This window comes from Macaca mulatta, chromosome 1 (assembly GCF_049350105.2).
Source record: "Macaca mulatta isolate MMU2019108-1 chromosome 1, T2T-MMU8v2.0, whole genome shotgun sequence".
Taxonomy (NCBI): Eukaryota; Metazoa; Chordata; class Mammalia; order Primates; family Cercopithecidae; genus Macaca; species Macaca mulatta.
In genome coordinates this window covers 145,758,105-145,777,602 of record NC_133406.1, presented here as the reverse complement: position 1 = coordinate 145,777,602, position 19,498 = coordinate 145,758,105, and the positions used below count along the sequence as shown (strand labels likewise).

General features: G+C 44.3%; 1 protein-coding gene and 1 long non-coding RNA gene across 3 annotated transcripts; both read right to left on the bottom strand.

Annotated features, from left to right (window-relative positions):
* Positions 1-5,465: 5,465 nt before the first annotated feature.
* F3 (coagulation factor III, tissue factor) lies at positions 5,466-17,933 on the bottom strand. 2 transcript variants are annotated; one of them, XM_015145417.3, is made up of 6 exons: positions 17,711-17,933; positions 16,397-16,508; positions 12,132-12,331; positions 9,208-9,386; positions 8,438-8,600; positions 5,466-6,748 (listed from the first exon to the last, which is right to left on the bottom strand). In XM_015145417.3, the coding sequence occupies exons 1-6, from the start codon at positions 17,808-17,810 to the stop codon at positions 6,612-6,614; spliced, it is 891 nt and encodes a 296-aa protein (XP_015000903.1). In that variant the 5' UTR covers positions 17,811-17,933; the 3' UTR covers positions 5,466-6,611. The 2 variants fall into 2 exon arrangements, with proteins under 2 accessions (XP_015000903.1, XP_015000907.1); XM_015145421.3 differs by lacking the exon at positions 8,438-8,600 and having other exon boundaries at positions 6,323-6,748.
* Positions 17,934-18,159: 226 nt separating this feature from the next.
* Positions 18,160-18,680, bottom strand: LOC144332645 (uncharacterized). The gene is made up of 2 exons (XR_013400592.1): positions 18,545-18,680; positions 18,160-18,370 (listed from the first exon to the last, which is right to left on the bottom strand). It is a non-coding gene; the product is annotated as an uncharacterized LOC144332645 (long non-coding RNA).
* Positions 18,681-19,498: the final 818 nt, after the last annotated feature.

The following is a 19,498-nucleotide window of genomic DNA, read 5'->3' as shown; positions in this document are numbered from 1 at the left end:
GTATGGCCATGCTTAGTGGTTCACACCCGTAATTCCAGCACTTTGGGAGGCCGAGGCTGGCGGATCATTTGAGGTCAGGAGTTCAAGACCGGCCTGGCCAACATGGTGAAACCCTTTTTTTTTTTTTTTTTTTTTTTTTTTTTACAAAAAAGCCGAGCACGGTGGCGTGTTCCTGTAGTCCCAGCTACTCAGGAGGCTGAGGCAGGGAGTCGCTTGAACCTGGGAGGCGGAAGATCCCTCCACGGCACTCCTGTCTCGGCAACAGAGTGGGACTCTGTCTCAAAAACAAAAAAATCCATCTATGTTTTTTTCCCAGGTCTGTCTTGATCCTTGACCCTTTTTCAATTTAGTTAGCTCAGCAGTTCTGTGATCACTGTCTCTGGAAGGGATATGGCAGCTGAAAGCAGAGAAAAGTGGAGTCTCCTGCGGTTCAGGACAGTGTGAACAGCAGGACTAGTGCATAGACCACAGATTTAAAAGAGAACATGGCAACGAGTAGGACAGAGGCTTCCCCGCCCCAGCCTGCCACTCTCAGACTTGAAAAAGACTTCCCAAGCTGAAGGGAGAGGTTAGAGGGGAAGTGGAGGGATCTAGAGGGCAGTTACAGTGGTGACGGGATGTGCACTTGAACACAACTCCAGTGGAAAGGTAGGTAATCCGGAGGGAGTCACCAAATAGCTTTGGATAGTTTCTGTCATCTGGTGGAAAGGAAGCCTAAATTTAAAAATCACGTGTTACAGAAATGAAGAAAAATACTGCTACTGTGCCCGTGGACTCTGTACTTCTCTTTGTACCACTATGGGGCCTCGTGTATGGGAAGTCATGAAGTCTCGTGGCTCTGGAGTAGGAAGTTGCGCTAAACGGTGAAGGGCTCGACAGGAGGCTCCTGGTGCGTGCACCGGCCGGCGCTGAGCAGCCTTTTGGTCCTCATGCTCCCATTGGGTGCTCTTCTCTGGAAGCCAGCGGGACTGTAGAAGGAAGGATCTCTTCTTTGAAGCCTTTGTGGATCCCCACAGAAGAATACGGTCATTTCCTCCTTGGACTCCCAGAGAGAGAGAGAGCTGGTGAAGGAGAGCTGGTGGAAGACTGCTCTAGATCCAGTGCGGGGCCTGGGATCCCTACTGGTCAGCAGAATGAGAAATGAGTTAGAAACAGCTAGTCACAGAGTCAGGGAGAGCCACGGTAAGCTAGAATCCGGGAGCGTCCCTGCATTTGTCTCTCGCCGCCTCTAACCATGATGACCAAATGGCTACTGCTTCACTTCTCCTGTACAAATCTTGTGAAAATATCTCTTTTGGTTAACTATAATCTAGAACCATACAGGGACCGTGACTCTGGGAAACGTAGTTCCAGATTAGCCAAACTGACACATTATAAAATTGCTCATAGAATCCTATGAGCATAGAGAGCTGACAGCAATACCCGTTAAAACATAATTTATCATTTGTAAAAGAGTTACTTAGATGTTGCGAGGAAAATAGACTGTAGGGGAGTAACTGTGGGAACAGGAGACCAGTTGGAAGGCTATTGCGGTCATCCAGTGAGAGAGGAGAGTGGCTTGAAGTAGGGAAAGAGCAGAGGAGGTGGCCTTTGGAAATGGGGTGTATTTTAAAGGTAGAGATAGCAGGCTTAGCTGATGGATTGAATGTGGCATGGGAGAAGAAAGAGAAGTCAATGATAACACCAAGAAGTTTTGGCCTGAGCCAATGGTGGCTGTTTCTTAAAATGGGAAGGACTGGGGGAGAAACAAGTTTTGGGTTTGGGAGAAATTAAAGATTCTCTTTGCATGTATTGAGATTAAGATGCCTGTTAGCTATCCAAGGAGAGAGTTTGTGTACGTATTTGGATCAACAGTGCAGCTCTGGAGTTCGGAAAAGAGGTTGGGAGCTGTGACATGTATTTGGGAGTCATCAGCATCTAGATATTATGGGCATCTGGCATGATAGAGCTTGATAATAGAGCCATGGACTTGAATATATTACCTAGAGAGTGATTATTGATAGAGAATGAGAGAATGAATGAGAACTAATTATCTTAGTTCAAGCACTAAGATAATCCAATATTTAGAAGTTGGAAAGAAGATGGTGTCCAAGAGGGAATAGGAAGTTAAGGAGGAAATCCAGATGAGGGATTCCAGGGATCAAAGGAAATTTGTTTTTTATAAGATAGAAAATAATACAGGATGTTTACCTTCTGCTAGGAATGATCAAATAATACGGGAGAATTTATACGGCTGGAATGAAGGGATAATTTTAGGGGGCAGTCATTAAATAACTGAAAAGGCATGAAAATGAAATGTTATTTTACACTATAAATTCACATTCTAGGCACCTTCTCTTTCTGTTTATATTCGATGGTCAGTGCTTATACAGCATGGTAGGGTGCTTTTGACTGCAAGGAACAGAAAAACTGACTCAGCTCGCTTAAATAATTAGTCAGGTGATGTCCAGTGAGAAGTCCATGGGTTGCACTTTGAGCAAGGCTTGATCTAGCAGCTTGGTGCTGTCACCAAAGACTTCACTTCTTTTTTCTTTTTTTTTTTTAAGCAGTCCTCTATAACATGTCTCAAAGAGTGATTACAAACACATGTGAAACAAATGTGAAATTCGAAGGTCTTGCCAAATGAATGAAAAGCAAAGACTTCACTTTTTACCATTGCTCTGCACTGCTCTCCAATATGTCAGCTCCACGTAAAGCTGGCTCCCTTTGTGGTCTCAAGACGGCTGCCAGCAGCTCTTGTGGCTACGTCTCTTCATTATGTTCATCAAGAAAGAGCATCCTGCCATTCCCAGAGAAAGCCTTGATATACACTCTTCTTAGGCTTGGTTAGGTCACATGCCTACCTCTAAACCAATTTTTGCAGCCATGAAGAAGGAATGTGCTGACTGGCAAAGCTGGAATCACCTAGATCACAGTTGAAAAGCAAGGGCTGTGGGAAAGGAGAGCATAAGCATTCATTCTAAGTATCTGAACGAAAGTCAGACGATGTCATAACAGTAATCAACCTTCCAAGCAACTATTGGAGGTAAATCACACAATTAAATACACATATCATAGAACAGATTAAAAGAGCATTTGGGAATGAGTTTATTCACCATTTGATGAATAGAGATAATTGTTTAAGGGACAGTTCCTTAGATTATAAGCCATCAGCTGTAACTAAGCTAAAATGTGTTTGGATTTCATGAGTATTAGTTTCTTATATGTAAACCAAATTCAGTTAATAATTTAACATTGGAAAAATATCTTTAGAATGCATGAAAGGGCTGGGCACGGTGGCTCACGCCTATAATCTCAGCACTTTGGGAGGCCAAGGTGGGTGAATCACTTGAAGTCAGGAGTTCGAGACCAACCTGGCCAACATGACAAAACCCTATCTCTACTAAAAATACAAAAATTAGCCAGGCGTGGTGGCTCACACCTGTAATCCCAGCAACTCAGGAGGCTGAGGAACAAGAATCGCTTGAACCTGGGAGGGAGAGGCTGCAGTGAGCCGAGATCTCACCACTGCACTCCAGCCTGGCGACAAAGCCAGACTCTGTCTCACAAAACAAAACAACAAAATCAAAACAAAACAAAGAATGGGTGATAGTTTGGTTTACTAACAATTAGCTCTATGGGGTACATTACTGGTCAAGTAATGAAGTATAATTTGGTCCACTGGAGGGCAGCAGTTTCTGGATAGCAGCCAACAGTCTGTAGTATGGTTTCTGCTCCAGTGTCAATCACAGTGCTGATTTTTAGTAGCGGCTGGTAGGTCTCAGCAATGCGGAGGGATGTAGCAAAGTAGGGAGTGGTTAACATTTGCTGTGTGGAAGCTTTCTGATTATTGCAATTCAGCCTCATTCCCGTCTATAATGAATCCCTTCCTTGTGATCAGCCAGATTCCTCATTAGTACCCAGACCTGTTTTCAACCTGCCAGTATTTTCCTTAGTGGAATAATTCAAATTCCTTAGATAATGAAGCCAAGAAATTACATAATGCTATAATTAATCCTGGCAGGGAAATATCTGGATAGGCACCTTCTGCTGTAGCTTGTTTTGCCTCCTCATGTAATGCACTAAGCTCTTTGTTCCAGGTAGACCCATGTGAACAGGAATTCAAGATAATGGTTGAAGCACCCTTCCTTGAGGATGTGCCCCCATGCCAGTTTCTCTTTTGTTGACTCTGCTGCAAACACATCCCTTTTCTCTGGTATAACAAAACACTACAACAGTGCAAGATTCAGCCTCTCCAGCATCTGCGTTGATGGCAACAACAACAACAAGAAAAGTAATAACAAACAAAACCAACCAAATAAACCAACCACTGGTCTGTTTTCCATAATTTCTCCAAAATGGCTATCATTTTTATGAGGCTATCAAAGGTTTGTTTCAGGCATTCTTCCTTAGGATGTGGTGTTACATAAAACAGTTCATGCTTGGAATTTTATTGACAATGTTCAATTTCTTTGGTGCAAAGGAACAAAATGGACTTAAAATTTATTACTAGCTAGGTAGTGAGCTGAGGCTGCTCATCTGAATGCTTGTTCAATTTCTTTGCGGAACCACTTCTGAGTAGGCGTGCCATCTGGTTGTTTTTCCTAGATGGTAACAGTGCCCCCTTCCACAGTGGGAAGCAAAAGTAGTTTTGTGGCCCAGTAGGTGCCAAGAACCTTTTTCATCTCTAGTTAGAATCCTCTTTTACTACAGTTCAGAGAATAAGGCTGTTTTGCATTTGAATGGATAACTACATTCTAGAGATAATAAAGTCAACTCAATTCAGCCATGACTGACTGAGTCCACTGTGCAGTCACCCTCAAAAGCTATAAACCATGAGCTAGGCCCAGTCCCTGCCCTCCAAAAGCTCTCGATCTAGCTTGCTTTTAATTGACTCTAGAGATCTCATTCCACTTGTATCTCTCTCTATCCTATATTGTCCTTTTACCTAATTTTCTTTCACTACAATCATCCCAAGAATGTTTCTTTTTTTCTCATCTCCAATTAGTCAAACTACTGCCAATGGAAAGAAATCTCTCCAAGTCTGCAGTAGAGAGCATTATCTTTTCCCTTCCCTGTAAGACCACATCCCTGCCCCCTGTCATGTGCCTTGTGGTGACTCCAGTAGGCAAAGTATTGTCAGGCTTGGTCACTTGCTTGGGGCAGCAGCATGTGAACAGAAGTGACAATGGGCCCGTACAGAGCAGAAGAGTAGGAGATGGGCTTAAAGCTTGAAGCTGTGGTTGCTGGTTTCTACCAGTTTTTTGTTTTTCCCTCTGCCCTGACCTAATTAGGGGCTTCTCCATTGGTTTGCATCCTACAATGAGAAGACATTGAGAAGAGGTGCAGTCAGCCTACAGTCACCAAAATGTATTGTAAGTGAAAAAGATACGTTGTTATAAGCCACTGACAATTTTAGTCATTTACTGTAGTAGAGCTAATACAAACACCAAACCATACATAAATAATAAATGGAAGATCGAATAAGTAACAATTCCCAGTCACCTTTATTTATATAAAAGTATATTAAATAAATTATCTCAATATATACAAATAGAACAATATTACCTATATAAATAGAAAATCCCCATATAGAAAACCCTTTAAAAAATTATACATACAATGTCAACCATAGAAGCTTTGAGTACCTTAAATCATAAACTCTGTAGTTTGTATAGTAGTCTTATAAAAATAGAGTTAGCTCTCAAATGTTTAACGCCACTTCAGTCAGTTAAAGTGCAGACTGTAAAGCATATAGGAAGGTGCCCAGAATACCGACGTCTCCTGCACTTAACACATTCATACAAAGTCTGCCAATTGTTTTGAATTTCCAAATGTATTCCTGAAAAAAAAAAGAACCTAAACACTATATTACAGACATATGTTAGAAAAGTCCTAGAAATTCACCCAATTTCCATTTTACTTTCCTACATGGATTGAAGTCAGCCTCTCAAAAGCTTTTTGGCTGGGCACAGTGGTTCACGCCTGTAATCCTAGCACTTTGGGAGGCCGAGGTGGGTGGATCACCTGAGGTCAGGAATTCAAGACCAGCCTGGTCAAGATGGTGAAACCCCATCTCTACTAAAAATACAAAAATTAGCCGGGCGTGGTGGCGGGTGCCTGTAATCCCAGTTACTCGGGAGACTGAGGCAGAGAATTGCTTGAACCCAAGAGATGGAGGGTGCAGTGAGTCGAGATCATGCCACTGCACTCCAGCCTGGGCAACAGAGCGAGACTCTATCTCAAAAAAAAAGCAAAAAAAAAAAAAAGCTTTTCAAAAGTCCACCCAGGATTTTTTAAGGCATTTTCTCATTTGTTTTTGCTTGGATGACCTGGTTACTCCTTGAGTGCGGAATATATAATCTAAAGCATGTTATGTGCAAAAGGTGCCATAGTGTTAAAATTAAAACTTGGAATTGGTTGTAGTACCATTCGTTACATTTCAAAGTGACTAATGCTGATGTCAAAACCAGAATGCTAATGGTAGTAATAGGTCATATCAAGAGCTTTTTTTTAACTCCAGGGTCTTCATGCTCCGAAATACTCATTTGTGTTTCCATGTATTCTATTCTCTTAAAAGTTCTCGGTCACAGTGCAATACAGCATTTGCAGTAGCTCCAACGGTGCTTCCTTTATGCAACATTCAGTGGGGAGTTCTCCTTCCAGCTCCGCCCCACTCTTGCCTTTTTACACTTGTGTAGAGATATAGCCAGGATGATGACAAGGATGATGACCACAAATACCACAGCTCCAATGATATAGAATATTTCTGAAAAATAAAGGGCATCTAGTCAACTTGGTGAGCTCAAATCCCATTTATCAGTGGGCAAAATTGAGGGCATAACCCCAAATTACACCATCCTATTTTTGTGCAATTTGAAATTTCTTTTTTTCACTCTTTCCACCACACTTAGATTAGGAAAGAATTTGTCAAACCCTGAACGTTTCAGAGTAATTGACAATGGCTAAACACATTTAATGGGTATTTAATAAATTGAATAATGTGCAGTCCAGAAAAGATATGTAGTTGGACGTAAGAACAACGGCTGGAAAGAAGTGCCTAAAAATGATGCTGAGATTGATGGCAATGATTATAGTAGAAGGTGAACCCTAAGTGCAAAGTGGGATATCCAAAGTGCTACCAGGATTCAGGTGAAGAAGAGATAGTAACTAGTTGGTGCAGTAGGAAGGCTTCCTGCTGGAAGGGGCATTTGAAATGCCTCTCCAAGATAGAGAAGGGCCAAGGAAGCAGACAAGTGTGTGTGTGCACAAAAGGAGAGGCACTGGAATTAGAGCCAGGCTTTAGGACAATGACTGAAGGCTGTGGGTAGGATGGCCCAGAGGGAAGCAGGACCAGAGGCAAAGAGAAACCTCTCCCATCAGTGGCAATAAACAGGAGAGAACAGTTTATTTAAAGTGTTTTAAAATGTTCAAATATCATCTTCACCTGGAGCTAGGCCATCATTTCTTTTCTTTTTTTTTTTTTTTTTGAGATGGAGTCTTGCTCTGTGACCCAGACTGGAGGGCAGTGATGCAATCTCAGCTCACTTCAGCCTCCGCCTCCTAGATTCAAGCAATTCTCCTGCCTCAACCTCCTGAGTAGCTGGAACTACAGACACGTGCAACCATGCCCAGCTACTTTATGTATTTTTAATAGAGCTGGAGTTTTATCATGTTGGCCAGGCTGGTCCCAAACTCCTGACCTCAAGAGATTTGCCAGCCTGGGCCTCCCAAAGTGCTGGGACTACAGGTGTGAGCGACCACACCCTGCGTAAGCCATCGTTTATATCCCCTGACTCTTTTCTTCACTGAAAGTACTCAGAATACTTTCCTCGTAAGGCATGGAGCGAGATGCACAGTCTTGCAGCTTCCTGTACGTCTGAATGCCCACAGCACTTCCGGTTAGGGACTGTTCCCCGCACAATGTGCCTGAGCTCCCAACATCTGCACACGCGTGGACACACACGTGTCAGCCATATGCACACATGCATGCGGGTATATCTGATATACTCAATCCCTTCCCTTGATGGGTTAGCCTCTGTAGCCTCTGTGGCAACAAGGGTACTCACAAATGTCTACCGGGTCCTGCTGCAGCTGGTCCAGAAGCCACCCCAGAATTAGAATTTAAGCATGAAAAAATGCCCAGGGAAATCTGTGACTTGATGCTAAGTCCTAAACATAGTTTGTGTATCCAGGGCTCAGCAGAGGGCTTAGCACATGGTAGGTGCTCAAGAAAACCCTTGCTAACACAAGGGCTCAAACAACACAGAAGCATTTCTAAATGTCCAAAATCTTAAGAGTACCAAGAGCAAAATCAAAACCAAAACAAGCAACAACAAAAAAACCTCCAGGCAGTTTGTCTTCCTGAATATTTAACCAAGGAAGTACATCCCAGCCCTGAGGGTGGAGCTACTCCTCCAGAAGGCACCCACACTCCCACGCAAGCAGAGCCACTCACCTCTGGATTCCCCTTTCTCATGGCCCATACACTCGACGGGGCTGTCTGTACTCTTCCGGTTAGCTGTTCTTCGGGAGGGAATCACTGCTTGAACACTGAAACAGTAGTTTTCTCCTTTATCCACATCAATCAAAAACTCATTAGTGTTTGTTTTGGCTGTTTTCTGTAAAAAGATAGAGTTCTTAATTCATCTGGGCTCAGAGTCAATTCTTTCCCCTTCCTTAAGTCACTGCAGAAGTAAAAACCTAGTTTCTAAGCAAAGTGTACATGAACATAGCTGACACGTGAAGGATTAGAAGTGACTTCGCTAATCAGTTTCCCTTGATCACTGCTAATAATGCCTTTTCCAAGACTGAGAAGATCCAATTTAGGTATATTGAGCCCTATTTAGCCCCTTTAGAAGATATCTGCAGTAAAAGAAAAAGGAAGGGAGTATTATGCATTGAACCAAAAACACATTTTGTGCCCGGGATCCTCAATAGAGGGAGAAATGTGAGTGTGGGGGACCTTTAGAGATGGCCGGATCCAGCGGTTGGCTGAGGAACCTGGGACTCTGCGGGGGCCCTGCCCAGAGTCACAAGGTAATGGAGAGTCACAGGTAAGACCAGGCCTGTTGTCCACCCCTCCCCACAGTGGGTGCTCCCCCTTCTACTCCACCACCTTCTCAACAACCCTGTTCTGCTTTTTTTGAATTGGGGAAGAAATGGGCTGTAAAACCCAAGTATCCACAATTTAAAACAGGTCATAAAAACAAATTAAAAAATGCTCACCTTTCCCGAACTTGAAGATTTCCAATAATAGAGTGTATAAATTAAGTCCTTGCCAAAAACATCCCGGAGGCTTAGGAAAGTGTCGTTCCTTCTAACTAAAGTCCATTCATCTTGTACTGTCACATTCACTTTTGTTCCCACTTGTTCAAAACTCTGAATTGTCGGCTGTCCGAGGTTTGCTGACACAAAGGAAATGAGCTTGGTTAGAACCCAAGAATTCTGTACAAAGTCAAATCCTGTTTCATTTTCATAATTGACAACTTAATTATCTCTCATATAAAACATCTACATAGAACCAGCTGCCTGAGAGAAGCAGGCGTGGCGGCCTGGAGCTGAATCCTGAGACATTCTGTGGCAGTGCTGTCCAAGGGGAAGACAATGGAGCCTCAGATATCATTTTAAATTTTCTGGTAGTCACATTAGAAAAAGTAAAAAGGAACAGGTGAAATTAATTTTCATAATACATTTTAGTTACCCAAGGACAGTTGACCCCTGAACAACATGGGTTTGAACTCTGTGGATCCACTTATATGAAAATTTTTTTCAATAAAAGTTGCACCAAGTGTGCCTGCCTCCTTCTACCTCCTCCACCTCTTCTCCTGCCATGGCCCCTCCTCTTCCTCCTCTTCCTCCTCTTCCTCCTCTTCCTCCTCTTCCTTCTCCTCCTCCTCCTCCTCAGCCTACTCAACATGAAGATGACGAGGATGAACACCTTTATGATGATCCACTTCTGCTTAATTAATACTGAATATATTTTGTCTTCCTTATAATCGTCTTTTCTTTCTTTCTTTTTTCTTTCTCTCTCTCTCTCTCTTTCTTCCTTCCTTCCTTTTTTTTTTTTTTTTTTTGACAGAGTCTCGTTCTGTCACCCAGGCTGGAGTGCAGTGGCACAATCTCAGTTCATTGCAACCTCCTCCACCTGGGTTGAAGTGATTCTCCTGCCTCAGCCTCCCGAGTAACTGGGATGACAGGCACCCACAACCACGCCCAGCTAATTTTTGTATTTTTAGTAGAGATGGGGTTCCACCATGTTGGCCAGGCTGGTCTTGAACTCCTGACCTCAAGTAATCCACCCGCCTTAGCATCCCAAAGTGCTGAGATTACAGGCGTGAGCCACCATGCCCAGCCTCTCTTCCTTATAATTTTCTTAATAACATTTTCTTTCCTCTAGCTTACTTTGTTGTAAGAATACAGTATATAATGCACGTAACATATAAAATATGTGTTAATTGACTGTTTATCTTATTGGTAAGGCTCCAGTCAATGGTCAACTAATACACAGGCTATCAGTAGTTAAGTTTTTGGGGAGTCAAAAGTTATACTCGGATTTTCAACTGCACAGGGAGTCGGTGCCTCTCAGCCATACATTGCTTGAGTCAACTGCATATATCTGGAATATAATCATTTTAACATGTAATCAATATTAAAAAGTTTTGAGATATTCTATACTTCTTAAGTTCCAGTGTATACTTTATACTTACAGCATTAGCCATATTTCAAGTGGTCAACAGCCACATGTGGCTAGTGGCTACTATATTGAACAGGGTGGTAGCATAAACTATAACATTTTAGGTCCAAAGAAATGTAGGGCTATGAGAAAGCCCAGGAAATGTCCTTGTACCTCGAGAAGCCGATTTAACCACTGGGTCTCTACAATGGCTCAATTATCTCATATGCTTTGGTTAAATGACAGGAAAACAAACATCAATTCACAGGCCAAATATGCATGTGCACATGCAAAACAAACATATAAAATATTTTCTATCTTGCACTAACAAAGGATTTGAAGTAGCTTACAAAAAACTCAAGAACTATTAATATAAAAGAGAATCATGAGGATGCCATTAACTAGGCGGGAAATGAATGTCAACCATGCCGCAGTCACCAGAGGGACTGCTGACGCCGCTACATTCTTGCCTGGTGCCACAAGAGACACAGGCAGAAGCACCCAGGGGTCTGGAGGGTTTTGCAAATGGGGGCTCTGGGAAGGCAGCCACATTCACCTAGGGTCAGGCCCTCTATTTCAACCCTCAAAGTAGATAGCAGAGGAGGATGGCTGGTTGGTTGTCTGTCCCCCCCCTTCTCCACCTTTCCTACCTTGAGAAACTGTTCTCTCTCGCTGGGCCTAACACTAACACAACACCTTCATTCTAACCAGCTGGCCCTACAAGAGAAGCTCATGTCACTCTACTCAATGTGCTACACGCGTTTATCTGAAATGCCTAGATCAGAGCCACAGTTGCGGCAAAAGAATTTAAATCTCCTACCTGACAGGAATTCTCTTCATTCTCTTACTGGCTCCTAGGGCCAGCTTACAGGGGCAAAGGCTGAGGAGGAAAGTAGTCCACCTTCCCAAAAGCAGAACGAGGGTGACAGGCCGATGGCTGGGCAGGTGCTGGCACACCATGGAACTCAAATCACGGCCAAGTGATTGGAAAAGGTCAGCATGATTAGGATAATGATGGGCTCAGAGGGAAGCCATGGACTTTCCTCATCGATTTATGACCATTTGGGAAAAATCCTCAACTGGGATTTTTGGTATGATAATGGGACAGAAAAATCAGGATATATGATACATATAGGGAAAAGCTAAAACCCCGGCCTTGGTGGATTTCCTATCCCTACCCCCTTCCCTGGCCTGCCCTCTCCCAACACACATTCAGGTGGTTACTGAGGACAGTAACAGGGTCTGGGGACAGACTCGGGGAGAAAGTTACTTGATGACACTGTCATCAGCTCCAAAGTTCTTATTCTGTGAACCTCCTGCCACATCTGGAATGTGTGAAGAGGGCTGTGTTACATACCAGTTTCCGAGAAAAAAATAGTAAATATTTTTAATTTAGTAGCCCCTAAAGGTATCAGATCACAAGAATATTCAGACGTTTATAACAAGAATGAACAGTGGTACAGCCCAAGCGACTTACTCTCCAGGTAAGGTGTGAACTCTGGGGAGTTCTCATATGGAGGCTCCTCCGTAGAACCTGTGCTCTCCACATGCCCTGCCGGGTAGGAGAAGACCCGTGCCAAGTACGTCTGCTTCACATCCTTCACAATCTCGTCAGTGAGGTCACACTCTGTGTCTGCTGTGTAAAAGCATTTGCTTTTCCAATCCCCTGACTTAGTACTAAAGAAAGAAAAGAAGGAAGAAAAATAAATGGAACATTACAATTTGCACTCAATAAGATAGACTGCTTCCTGGCTGTGGCATTCTGTGCTAACATCACGAGCCCTACGATCAACACTAATGATGCAGTTACTGTGCAAGCACTTTGCTTTTTTTAAAACATTGTTTTGTAGAGATGGGGTCTTGCTATGTTGCCCAGGCTGATCCTTCTGTTTTGGCCCCCCAAAGTGCTGAATTTACAGGTGTGAGTCATCATACCTAGCAACACTGAGCACTTGGGATGCATGTTTGAGTCCTCATAGCAACCCAGGGGATGGCTCTGTAATTTGCCCTGTTTTTACAAATGAGGCAACTGAGACAAAGTGAGATTGGGTGACTAGCTCAAAATCACACAGCTGGACTTTGAACCAGATAGCTATTTGACTCGTGGATCTGTACTCTTAACCATTTTGTTAAATATCTTTCTTAGAATGTAGATGCTCTGTCACGGTTACAGGGCAGAAAGAGCAGTTTTCCATCAAGAGGAGGCAACTGAGACAAAGTGAAGTTGTTTACTATAGTCTACTTATTATGTCATATTACATTGTTCGTTATATCACGTTCTATATTCTATGTAAAATAGTCTACATAATAACATGTTATACATATATTCTCTCATGACCACTATTAATGCTATTATTAATCATTCATTGACTCCACTATATGCCAGGTACTCTACTGGACCGTTTACTCATGTTACTTCATTTGATATAATCCTTCCAAGAAGGTATTGGATCTTTCTTATCCGTGAGGACATTGAAGCTCACAGACACTAAGCAACTTGCAGAAGGTCACATACCTAACCAGTGGCAGAGCTGGGTCTGTTTGCCCCATTATACTACATGCCTCCCCTGCTTTTGCAAGATGCGAATCCATCCCAACCAAGATTACAGAATGACAGTACAGGTAGTATCTGTCTAACAAAGTCTGAAACTAAAAAACTAAAGACAGATCATTCTTTTGCGAGACGTCATTGAAGGGTAAATGATTTAAAGGACTTCTAAAATGAAATTCTTCTAAATGACCAAAATAATAAATAGGTGAAGTGTCACTGCAACTTGATTCACACACTTCTGTCCCATGGAAAGTGACAGTTATGCTGCTCTTCCCTTTGGCATTCCTGACTACCAGAGGCAGACCCATCGTTCAAGGCCAGGTCCCAACTCCACCTGCTCCAGGAATCTCCAGATCTCCCTGCTGAGCATTTACATCTCCCTCCCCTGTCCCCCAGCATGAGTTCCTCCATGATGCTGTTAATATGAACACAGTCAGCCTGGTACGAGGGGTGCGTGCCCTTGTGTGCTCTGTCAAGCAACAGGGCTGTAGGGTCTCGCTGACTATTAGATGGTTTGTATTTACAGGTTGAATTAATACATAATCTTGAGGAAAACAAGGCATCATGTGAATTCCATTGTCTAAATTCACACATAAAAGCCATAAATATATTTTCTTTCAAAATCTGAACTAAGTAACCAGGCCAAAAGGATTTGGGTAAACACATTCTTTATCCTAAAGTGCACAAACTAAGATTGATATTGAAATATTTTGGTTTCTATTTATTTAATTTTATGTGATAAAAGGAGAGAGGCTATTTTGTTCCAGAATGACCAAAATGTGTTTTATTATATCATTTCCATTTCAAAAAGCAAATGAGACTACGCTGTTTCCTTTTTATCACTACAGCAAATAGTTGTTCAGATAACAGGAGAAAGTCTCCTAGGGCTTTCTATGTACCATGCAGATACAGTATTTGGTTCCTTCCAGCTCACAGCAGGGACCACATACTCTACAGCAAAATTTAGCACAAGGATTTACACAGTACCATGGTAAGTAGTAACTGTGTAAACAGGTAATGAAGGGACAGTTCTGTAGAAAATCCCTCTTAATGCCATTAATAGCATTAACACTTTAAAAGCCTCCAAGGTTCTTCCAGGCATTGCAAAACCCTCTGATTTGGAATTCTGAGTTGACTAAAAAATTCAGTCACTAATTTGGTTGCAGGTTGTTTTTCAGAAGCTTTGTAAATTCAGCTTTAGAATTCAGAACATTTCTATGGAATGAATATCACAGGTGATGGTTTGTGCTAAGGCTTAAGCCAATAACATTTCCCAACCACCACTGAAAACTGTTAGCAAAGGTGAAAAATGCAGTTGGAGCTCAAAGTAGGGGCTTCTGCACAGCAGTAGTGTCCGGTGGCTGGAGCCAGGCTGCAGTAGTGAGAGCAGTGGGGAGGGAAGAGGGGCAGCTGCTTAAGATGCTAACTGTAGGGAGGGAAAACAGGCAGGGAGGAAGCCCCACTGAGGAGATTCAGTGGGCAAGGCTTTCCTTCTTCCTCCTGCTTTGCGGCCTCCCATCAGACTGTAGCAGAGCCACCTAAGGGGTGTGTGGATACTGGGTAGACCTTGGTTCCAGACCTGACATGGGCACTTACCATCAGTGTAGTCATGAATAAATCCCTCACTTTCCAGAGCAACAGTTTCCTCATCTGTAAAAATGACTGCTCTGGTCCTTTTTAACCAGGAATCTCATTTATTCCTGGGGTGGGTAAGAAGAGTGCACACTTCAGGCGCAGGCTGATGAAAAGCTCCCAGGCCCTCCAGCACAGCAGCAAGGGATTGTCCAGTCCACAGGACCACCCTGAGTCGGCTGGCATCCCCCAAGCTGTAGCCCTGCGCTCTGATGTTTGCAGAACAGGAGCTGTGCTCACTTAAATAACAGCAGCCTTATAAAGTTCAAGAACTTACAGTTAACAAAGGCTTATGTTTAAAAAGCAGGTGAATCATAAATATATTCCCACATGTCCCTCAAATATTAGATTGAATATATTTAGGAGGTAAGCATTCCTCTCAAAATCTAATTTTTACCATCTAGAAGGAAAGTGTTTACCAAGGTAAACTTCAGGCCTGTATCAGAGAAATTAATTACTAATTCTCAATTGGTGAAATCTGAATTGACAAGTTTGACCAGAACTGTAATCATTATTTCAGGTTATGAAATTCCTTCATCTTTCTCTCCGCGCCCCCACACATATCCACACATGCATGCACATATGCAGGCAAGTTCTCCCTGCTGGTTTGGCAACTGCTGTCATGAAGTTCATTTTGAAAAACAAGAACATTCACTTAAAATATCCATCGTATCTAGAAGTTGCATTCCTAATGCTGTAAAAAGCCTGGCACAAGCTAAAACAAAACAGAACAACAAAATACCTTTCGTTTTAGCTGGTGCTACTTTTGTACTTTACATAATTAGCATTAAAATAATTTCCACAACAGCTATTCTCTATTTCATAAGATCTCTACCAAGCCTCCTAGAACATTTCAAAAACCAAAAACTTGCCAAGAATATGGTGAAAACCATCAAGGAAGACATAACCTTTAGATTGAATATGCTAAATTATCGGCTCCTGGGGACAGCTGCCAATCAGAGTTGAGGCACCAAGAAGCAGAGCCACCCCAGACCCAGAGGGTACAGACAGCGGAGTATTTCTGCTCTGCCAGGCTCCGTGAGTCACACATTTGGCCTCCTCCACTAAGATCATGTATACTACCAAATTTCGATTCATGGAGTCCAGAGATGAATGAATCAAACACTGCTTAAGGGCAATGCATACATTGGGATTCCTCCCCACCTCTTCCCTAAGGTGTTAGACATGGTTCACAGTCTAGACAGCAACAGAAAAAGACATCAATGTTTAGATGAGATCAACTAATCTATCATGACCCAAAGCACACTTCAGTGCCTACTCAAGAAGGTTCACCTCTCCACAGTTCATACTTCACTTAGGAACTCTCCCATCATTTCCAGAAACAATTAAAACAATTAAAATGTTCTATCAGTTTAAGGTCTGGAAATGTTGCAGGCCTAATAGAGTATGACACCGGCCAGCGAATTGCCACGAATCCCTTCTTCTTTGTCATCTGTTAAATAATTTCTTCCAATAATCAGCTTTAAGAACATGAATGTTCAGCATAGGAGAGTAGAAACATCAAAACGCTTAATTTTCTTTTTTTGTACCTAGCTTACCTTATTTGAACAGTGTAGACTTGATTGATGGGTTTGGGTTCCCACTCCAAAATTGTCTTGAAATTAGTTGATTTCCAAGTTAAATTATATGCTGCCACAGTATTTGTAGTGCCTTTAAGCAACAGAGAAACAGCTGTTATTACATGCATTTCTCAGCATTCGACTGTGTTGATGTACAAAACACCTTCCCACCTGACATCACCATAAACCTCACTTTTTATTTTTCAGCAACAAAAGCTTCATTAGTGAATTATCAAGAGAAAAAGAATCTTCAAGTTTTTTCTAGACCTAGAATTTCTTCATGACAAGATTCACCTTGTAATCCCAGGACACCGGCAAGGATCTTGACATTTTCGTTTGAAATTATTCATGGGCAAAGCCTTGTTATAACTTGACCAGGAAGAGCCCAGAGCCATCAGTGTGCCCGTCCAGGACTCAGCTCAGGAAGAGTCAGGTTCAGCCCGCCAGGAAGGGTTTGGAAAAAAGGCAAGTTATGGAAAGTTATGGAAAAGTAAGTAAGTTATGGAAAAAAGGCAAATCCCACACGTGTGACAAGAGTTAGGACTGCATACAAATGAAAAAAGTCAAACTTCACTTTTTCCATTTTTATCTGAAATGTCTCTATCTTGAAACTTCCAAGGAGACCCATGTTCGTGTGGTCTGTCACACCGTCGGCTATATTGGATCAGGATAATTTATTATGAAGGTGTGCTTTGCCAGTACGCAGCAGGTCCCAGTCTCCACGCCGTACCGAACACCGCGTAGAAATACGGGGCATGCACAACGTTGTACCTGCTCCAATCTAAGCAGCAGTCCAGCCCGTTTGGATTGCCTCTACCCAAATCTAGAACAAAGATGGCCAGGAAAAGACCAGGGACGCTCTTTATTAAGGGAAGATGCACATATAATGAAAGATAATATCCAAACCTCTGCACGCCAACACGTGCAGACGCAAGCCCAAGTTCTATTATATTGAAGGTCGCGAATCACTGGGAAGCCCTTTCCCCAGAGTTAAAGCGGGAGCCAAAAGTCCGCTTATGCAACAACAGTCCAATTACTTGGACACCCAGAGCAAAACTCTCTAGCAGAAGGGGCAGCGGGGTCTGGGGCGCCAACTCCCTCCCTGCAACTCCCGCCGGCGCCCAAGGGACTGGGTTCATTCAAGCCCGGCAGGGTGAACGCAGCCGAGTCCCATAGGCGCGGGGGGCAACATGGGCGCCCCAGGGAACCAGGACGAGCCCGCTGCCAGCCGGGACTGTCTCCTCCCTCCTGCGTGTGGCGCGCCCCGGGCTTCCAGGGGCCAGTGCCACTCACCTGAAGCGCCGGCCACCTGGGCGAAGACCCAGCCGAGCAGGAGCGTCCGAGCGACTGCGGTCTCGGGGCGCGGGACCCGGGGCCAGGCAGGGGTCTCCATGTCTACGAGTTGACCGCGATATCGAGCGGGTTCCGTGGCGTCCCGGAGGCTGGGGAGGTTGGGCTGCAGGCGCCCTGGGCCGGCCAGAGGGAGTGCGAGGGGGTGCCGGGAGCCCGGAGTCTTGGCGAGCCGGTGCCCCGCGCGCTATAAAGGGCCGGCAGCCAGCTTTCCCGCGCCTCTGCCCGCCCCCGGCGCCCGCCCCCGCCGCTCCTCCTGACTCCCCGCCCCCGGCCTGGGTCACTCGCCGTCGCGGTGGGCGGCCCCCGGCGAGTCCACACCCCTGCCCCGCCTCCTCCCGGTAGGAAACTCCGGGACCCTGCAAGGGGTGACTCACCCCAGTGATTCAACCGCACTGCCGAGCGCGGAGCTGCCCTGGGGGACGCAGGCGGGTCTAGGTGCGGCGGGGGCCCGGGTCCCCCAAGGCCCCCGGATTCACCCAGGCCCGCGACTCCGACGTGCAGCTTAGGTGGGCTGCAGGTCTATGGCAGGAAAGGGAGGGCGCCTTGGAAGGATTCGTCCCTTCCATTTGGTGATAAAGTGGGAGCGGCGGCATCTACAACCTTTAATAGAAAGCACGGGCTCTGGGCTCCGCTCGGGTAGCGGAGGGCATTTCCCGGGCGCTTTGCCCACCTGGGGCTGAGGCTCGGGACCTGCAGCGAAGTAAACGTGTGGCGGTGAGCAGGGCGCTCTCCCAGCCACGATGGCTTCTTCTACCCCACGAGGGTCAAGAATACCTGGCCTGCCCACCTCGCGGGGCCCTTAGCGGGTCGCACAGGAGAAAGGCGGTGCGAATGCCGGAGTCAGCCACGATGTGACCTGCTCGGCTCACAGGTCTGAGCGTCAGTTGACCCAGGCACCGCCCGGTACGACCAGAGATAGTGACTGAGGAAGAGCAGCCTCACATCTGGCAGTTTGCCTCTGGGAGAATTCCAGCGTGACATCTGCAGCTCTGTGGTTCCAGAGAGGATGGTTCTCACATTGAAGAAGACATCTGTGGGACTGACTTCCACCCAAATGCAGAGAAACCAAAAATGAAATTGAAAAATGTAACCAGACTTGTGTGTCACTGGTTTTAAGCTTTGGTTTTTCTAAATTATTTTCTGGCTTCTCCTTCTGGGCTTTGCTGTAAAGTTGCCAGGCATGAGAACAACTCTTATTCTATTGAGTGGCATTTTAAGCCATCCTGTCAAAGGATCTCCTGTCGTTTTTATTATTATTACTCTATCTTGCCTGCAAGACACAACTGGAGAATTCTTAGTGTAAGAATTGTTTGTTTCCTCTCTCCTTCTTTCCCACGTTTTCCCAGGGAAGTCAGTCTTGCATTTTAGTGCATATTAAATACGTATTTCATATAGCTTGCCGAACCACTTGTTTTAACAGAATAAAACAGTGCAAAATTTTAATTTTCCCCCTTTGCCTGAACTGAAATAGCACATCCAGGTTTAGCCCTTGTGGACTTTCCTTCCTCCAAGCAGAAAGTTGCCCCTGCTGGTTTCCTCTTTGAGCTCTCTGCCAGCTCTGAAACCCACAAAGTGTATATTTGCAAAACTAAGCCGTGCAAGCCTCTTTTCATGCAGACTCTAGCCTGAGTCATTTTCCCTAAGAGATCTTCAGCTCCACCTGGGATGGGATTCTTTGCTCTCTGGGATTGAAGGTAGCTAAAGAGAAATAGTTACACCTCAGGTTGG